The following is a 7,133-nucleotide window of genomic DNA, read 5'->3' on the forward strand; positions in this document are numbered from 1 at the left end:
TTTAAGTTTCAATATTGAAGTTTATAATATATTTCTTTTTCTTTTTGTGTATTTGTTTCAGTAATAAAAAAAGCAAAAAAATAAATTTTTTTAAAAAGATTAAATCTAGACTGCACATTTGGATTAATAAATCATACCTGTATAATTAGATTAATAACCTAATAGGTAACTTAAATAATTTATTAAAATTAAAACTAGACTGCATTGCATAAAATTCAAAATCAGGCTGGTTCAAGGATACAACTCCTGAACCAAGTAGAAAACAGCAATTTCTTCCGCATCTGATTTTTTTTCCCCGTGCTTCTGACATATTTTTGGAGTTGACATCCTTTAGGGACGGAATATGTCATATCCTTAGGAAAAATAAAGTCTGAACTTCACTGAGTCAGTCCTATGAGGACAAAAAGTATTAAAGGACACAATTCCTAATAATGTCCAGTTTTAATTATTTATATTATGTCAGAGGAACTTTCCTCATCTAGGACTTCCCTATGTCAAAGAAATAACAAAATCAATCCCTATTCCCTATCATCTCATAGGATATTTATTTTTAGAATAAATTGTTCTTATTCAGTTAAAAACATTGTCACTTTCAACATGCTCCTTAATTTTTCTTTTTTTGTCAACTGCCAAACACCATTCAATTCAATAAACATTTATTAAACACCTACTATGTGTAAAGTATTATACTAAATATGGAAGATACAAAGATAAAGATGACAGAGTCTATCTATGGCTTCAAGGAGGAAGGATACAAAGCAGAATGTTACAGGCCTAAAAGAGACAACTGGACAAAGTGTGATAAGAAAATATGAGGAGAGAGAATGTATACTAGTTGCAAATCTCCTTATGAAAAACCATCTATAATCATGAATATTTTAAGTTAGCTTTTTACAATTTACAAATTTTTTTAAATGCTTAACGAATGTGAAGAATTTTAACAGTGAATTTAGAGAAACAGTAGCATCTTGGTATCAGAAATGGTACGGCAAAAGAAAGAACATGTCCCCAGAAAGCAAGTAGCCCAGACTGGCTGGAGTATGGGATATGTGATGGGAGTAGTAAGTAGTGTAAATTAAAGCTGGAACCAGATTCTGAGGTGTCCTAAAAGCCAGACGATTTGTAGGTAACGAGGAACGATAGGCTCCCAATGTCTTTTCCCATACCATTTTAAATTTAGCTTTTAAAAACAGTTCTTGATTTTATGTAGTAAACTGACCTAAAAGCAAACAAGTGTTTGTTTTCTTATTCTAGGAATACAGTAGGCATGGCATTAGCATGACTATTTTATTCTGTGGCTGACTTCTACCCATCTTGGAAAGACAGAGACTAAACCTGTGATTACATTAGGATGTGGGACCATCCAGGTGGAGAAACTACAGATTAGCACTTTTCTTCAACTTACAGTCTTAGAGAGTTATCCAGAGCACTCAGAAGTTAAGTGACTCAGGTCAACTCTCCATCCACTATATCATGATGCTTCTATAAAAAACAGTTTAAAAAGACAAAAGAAAAAGTAAGAAAGAGAAAAGAATTGTGCACTATGAATTTGGGTTTTCTATTATTTACTACCTGTATGACCTTGGACAGACTCTGTCTGGGCCTTAAATTTCTACACCTATAAAATAAGGTTGTTAGACTAGATCATAGGATCATAGATTTAGAGTTGGAAGGAATATCAATTCTAAACTCATTTTACAGATGAGGACCAGGGAGATTAAAAAGACTTACCCAATACAGGTGGTAAGCATTAGACAGGATTTGAAGTCAGGTCCTCTAACTCAAAAGCCAGAGTTCTTTTCTTTTCTCCAGTCTAATGGGACTAGTTGCCTTACAGTTGACTATGACCCCATATTGTTCTAAATTCTATGCTTCAAAGAACCAAGGAATATAATTACATAAATAACACTATATAGGAAGCAACAGTTGACTACATTAAACTTCAAAAATTTTCTAACATTCATGCCCCAACCTAAAAATGATGTTGAGAATCTTAACCATAAAAACTGAAAGTTATGAGTATTAACTACAATTTTTCCAACTTAAAAATATTGTCGTTGACGTGCTATTACCATACACAAATAAATGACATTAGAATTTTTTTTTAAGTTTTCAAGAAATAGTACAAATTATACATGGATATTCACTCTTTACATCTCTGATGTAGTACATTTGCCTTAAAGCAAAATTGGGGAACCTGTGGCCTACCTCTGCCTTAAAGATATATAAAGATGCATGTATGTGAAAATAATACATGTATATATTTAATCTCACATCAGGTATCTTGGGGATGGATTTTTATTACTCCCGAAGAAAAAAGGATACAAGAGAGAATACTAGTACTTAGCTAAACTAATGCATTTGTTCTACCCTGAATACTTCATTAATTTTTCAGACAGGGCACAATGATGTTGCAATTTTCCATAAACACAACTGCCATATTTTTACTTCCAGAGAATAAGTGAAACTTTAAGTTATAAAGTCTAAAACATTCGATAATGGCTACGCATTCTATTAGAATTTGCTGACCAACGTATAATTTGATGAAGGCCATAAAGTCTCAAAACTACACAGTTAGTATCTTACATAATTTAAATATTATTTTGGAACCACTCGGTTTAATCTCAATGTTTCATTCATTCAGAATAGTCACCTATTTAATCCCTCTACTCCGGAAGGGATCATAATTTTCCTCGTTACACATGAATTATAATGGTTCCCACATTGTGTTTAATATAACACCCAAACAAATATGTTCTAAGTAGGTTACACACATACACAAAGAAAACAAACAAAAACCTTATCTGGTTCTTTCAAATGCTAACAAAGCATTAAAGATGTGAATACTTTTAGTGAGTTACTCAATAATCGAGAGGGCCTCTTCACAATGTTTTATTGTTTTTTGCTTCACAAAATTTGTCACATGATGACAGTCTGTAATAAAAATAACATCAGAGCCTGAGAAGGAGTCCAATTATACCACACCAAGCAGGACAGGCAGTCGCCAAGGGCAGCCGAACATTTAGTAATTGTCCATTGTGTGTACTGAGGGTGGGAGGAGAGAGAAGAGAGAAATTTACATGTCTGCATGTGAAAACAGACACCACAGCTCAGGCGGTGCAGCCACCTGCGAAATCTAGGAGCCGGAAACGAACACGGGATTACATACCAGTGTGTCTACATGGATGTGTATAGATACTCACACAGATATTCGTACAGGAGCAGTTAAGAGGTAGGGGGGATGACGCAGTTTCGTCTCCACAGTCCCTACCACAAGTCTCTCCCGCATTGGTCACCAGCAGGAGGCTGACATGGCCGGGGCACATACGTGTGCTAGTAGCTCAGGGCTGTAATAACACAATAAATTCTACATTGACATCACGTGGACCCCCCTCCCGTATACACACACAAAATGGAGCGCCCCTCTGGTGCGCACGCACACACACACACACACACACACACACACACACACACACACACACAATGGGGCGCCTCTCGGCCTTACCTGACAGCCACCCTCACCGAGCTCTCGTCCTGGCCGCCCCACATGCTCCCGGGGCTCCGCGCTGGGCGGGGGTCAGAGGCAGCAGATCGGGGCAGCTCACACCCAGGGGCCTCCGCTTCCCTGTGGCACCCAGGGACGGAGGGGGCCTTTACGGCTCAGAGCGGAGATGAGAGGCGGCAGGCTGGAGGCTGGAGGCTGGAGGCGGAGGGCAGAGGCGGAGGCCAGAAGTGGGAGGCGGAGGCCACAGCTCACCTCCAAAACGCCCCTGCCATGTTGGGCGACTGAATGGAAAGGCGGCGGCCACCGAGAAACGGGAGGAGGTGGAGAATGATTCACCAGCCACTCAGACACCGCACCTCTTCTCCTCCCCCCGAGAATCTAAAGCTTAAATGGATAGCAGGCCGGTTCTGCACTTCCCCGTGACCCACCCCGCGGCCCGCCCCTTTCTTTCCCGGTCCTGCCTGCGGCCTCCTAGCAGGCGTGGCTCTGGCTCCTCCCGGTCCTTCAGGTTCCAAGCTCCGCAATGCGTCAGTGGCTGCAGTCGGCTCCAACTCACCCTCCTTTCCCACGTCCTGCTCTATGGCTTTTCACAGAAGAGGGGAAACCTACCCACGGACGCACACCATCTCTTCCCAGCCCTGCATGGAGTGCCTGAAACTAGGCAGATGCTGTCCAGTTCAGGCTTTGTTTTCATCCTTAGCTTTAATAGTATTCTCCCCGGCTTAGACTTTAAACAAATCCCCTCCTGAACCCTCCCCACCCCCGGCCTGCCTTCCCATTTCACCATACCCAACACCCCCAATGCCAAAAATCCGTTCTGCCAGGCAAGCGCTTTCATTGTCCATTAACACTGTGCTCTCTGACTTTTTAATCAGTTACAGTGTATAGCATTCGTGGGTAAAAAGGAAAACTATCTACTTTGAGAGTCCTTACTAGGTCATACTTAAACCAATTATTAGTTACTAATATAAGGTTTGCATCTTTGGATGTATGGAATTCTCAGAACTGTTATTTCCATTATGCAGAAAATTCTTTTTCCATCAAGTTCTATTAACCCCAGGGATTTATCAACCGTTCAACATCTTTTGCTTTTGTGATATTACTTCTATTTTGCTTCCATTAACCTTTTTTTGTTGTTCAGTTGTATTAGACTCTGTGAAGTTTTCTTGGCAAAGATATTGGAGTGGCTTACCATTTCTTTCTCCAGCTCAATTTACAGATGAGGAAACTGAGGCAAACAAGGTTAAATGACTTGCTCAGTCAAACAACTAGTTTGAGGCCACATTTGAACTCAGGAAAATGAGTCCTCCTGGCTCCAGACCTAGACAGGTTTTTAGAAATGGCCTTTTTAACTTTATCACAATGTCTCTTTTCTGAAACACATTATTATACATTATTACAAATAAAGAAATTCATATAGCAAAGTCCAATAGAGCTGGGTGCATAGGCAGTATCCAGGCTGTCTATAATCACAAACAAAATATAAAGCAACAGGTATGTAGAAATAGAAAAGGTCAAAATAGAAAAAAACAGAGTAAAGCCCTCTAATCTTTCTGCCCATTGTTCATTTTATTTTTAATTTATGGAATAAAACAAGCATTTCTATAACAGTGTAATAAAAAAAGATGATTGCACATGAAACTGCTAATCTATTGTTATTCCTTTATATGATAAAGTTTTATAAATCTCTTTTTTTCTTTTTCTTTTCCCTCCCCCCAGACGGCTAGTATTAGACACAAATATGTATATATGTAAAATCATTCTATATACACTCCTATTTATCTGTTATTAATGCTTTCATATTCATCTTCCTAAAGCACCATTCTGACCATGTCACTGATCTACTCAAAGGCCTTCAGTGAAATATATGCCCTTCAAAATATAGCCTAAGGACTTTGTTCAGTTGTTTCAGTGGTGTCTGACTCTTCATGATCCCATTTGGGATTTTCTTGGCAAAGATACTAGATTGGTTTGCCATTTCCTTTCCACAGAGACCCAGATACCCAGAAATAATTACAAAACACATAGGAATGCAGCATAGCAGAGTATAATGAACTGGCCTTGAAGCCAGGAACATCTGTTGTTCAAATCCTACATTGGCTGTGTGACCCTGGGCAAATCACTTAACCATTCAATGCTGTAGGCAACTCTAAGACTGTAAGTTGAAGATAAGGTGCCAATTTGAATACGTAGAGGAAGTTCCTTGCTGGAGCTTCCTATGCCAATGAAATCATAGGTGTTATTCTTATCCTCTATAAGAAAAAAATGTAAGGGGACAAGAACAGTAAGGAGAGGAGGTGGACAATCATAGGACAATGCCTCCAAATACTTTAATGTAGTTACAGCCTTGGATCAATCATATCACTTCCCTACATCCTGTGACTTCACATTGCCTACAGATTCAAGTTCATACTTCTTAACCTGGAATTCAAGGTCCTCCATGATCTTCCCCTTTCTACATTTCTGTGTTTATCTCTTATTTATAATCCTACAGTATATTCCAGACAAACTAGACTACTTGTTATACCTAAATACATCCAATGGACTGTCTTCATACTATTCCCTCTGTCTGAAATCTGCTCTAACACCCATCTTTGCCTATCAAAATCCTACTTAGAATCTTAGCTCATACAGTAGCATCTTCATAAAAAATTTTTCTGATGCATTCAACAGAATGTGAGCTCCTCCTTTTCTATTTATTTCTCTTGTAAAAATTTGCTGTGTTTTTCTTTACTTTATAATTAGTTGCATACTTGCCTTTTCTCCTCCACTAAGCTATAAACTACTTAAGGACAGAGACGGAATCTTGTCCCTTTTTGAATCACCCGGCTACCGTTATATATCATAGAAATCAGAGAAAATGTACAAGAGAGAATATGTAACAGACAATACAGAATGCAGAAGCTTTCCCATTGAGATCAAGGTAACTCAGTTCAACTAGGAGAAAGAGTCCTAGATCTTGCCCAGGGAGAAGCTCCCCAAAGCCTCTACTGTGACAAAGTAAGGAGCCAGCTCCTGTAATGTACGCTTCTGCCAAAGTCTTTTTGTTTAGCAACCTGAAGTGAGGTTGGCATCTTCTATCTTCTTCCTCAAAGCTGGAAGACAGAAATACCCAAAGCAACTTCAGAGTCTGAAGAGCTCAATTAGACTCTTGATCTTGAAGAGACTTGAAGAAGGTCTGAAGAGACTGGCTCTCTCTCCCTCTCTCTCTCTCTCTCTCTCTCTCTCTCTCTCTCTCTCTCTCTCTCTCTCTCTCTCTCGCTCTCGCTCTCGCTCTCGCTCTTGCTCTCTCTTTTTTCTCTCTTTCTCTGATCAACTTTTCCCCACTGCTCACACTATCACAGGGCATAGATCTCCACAAATGAAGAGAGAGTCACATACCAATGGACTTTGGGAATGGGGTAATATGAATCATCCCCAAAGTGTATATTCATATTTAAACACAGAAACTTTCCAGAAGTCCTTTGCAAATTTCTGGAAATTTGTAGAAAGAATGTCTCATCTACATGGAAGAAAGCAGAGAATTACTGATGTTTTAGGAAACATTGCAATCTAAGGGCCATATATAATAGAAGTCCCATGGAAGTCATATTTCCTTACCTCATAGGGTGGGAGGTTGGATTAGATA

At 39.1% G+C, this 7,133-nt stretch overlaps 1 protein-coding gene across 6 annotated transcripts in view; it reads right to left on the bottom strand.

Moving 5' to 3' along the window:
• The window catches only part of KIF21A (kinesin family member 21A), a 178,985-nt gene extending 175,180 nt beyond the window's left edge, over nt 1–3,805 (bottom strand). For 2 of the 6 annotated variants that reach the window (XM_027858954.1, XM_027858955.1), the window contains exon 1: nt 3,204–3,323. In XM_027858954.1, coding sequence (XP_027714755.1) covers nt 3,204–3,289 — 86 coding nt within the window. In that variant the 5' untranslated portion in view covers nt 3,290–3,323. Of the gene's footprint in view, nt 1–3,203; nt 3,325–3,505 lie in introns of those variants that run through there. The other 4 variants (XM_027858956.1, XM_027858953.1, XM_027858957.1 and 1 more) reach the window with 4 other exon arrangements.
• Between the last annotated feature and the right edge of the window lie 3,328 nt (nt 3,806–7,133).

Source organism: Vombatus ursinus, unplaced genomic scaffold (genome assembly GCF_900497805.2).
Source record: "Vombatus ursinus unplaced genomic scaffold, bare-nosed wombat genome assembly UNPS02013950.1, whole genome shotgun sequence".
Taxonomy (NCBI): domain Eukaryota; kingdom Metazoa; phylum Chordata; class Mammalia; order Diprotodontia; family Vombatidae; genus Vombatus; species Vombatus ursinus.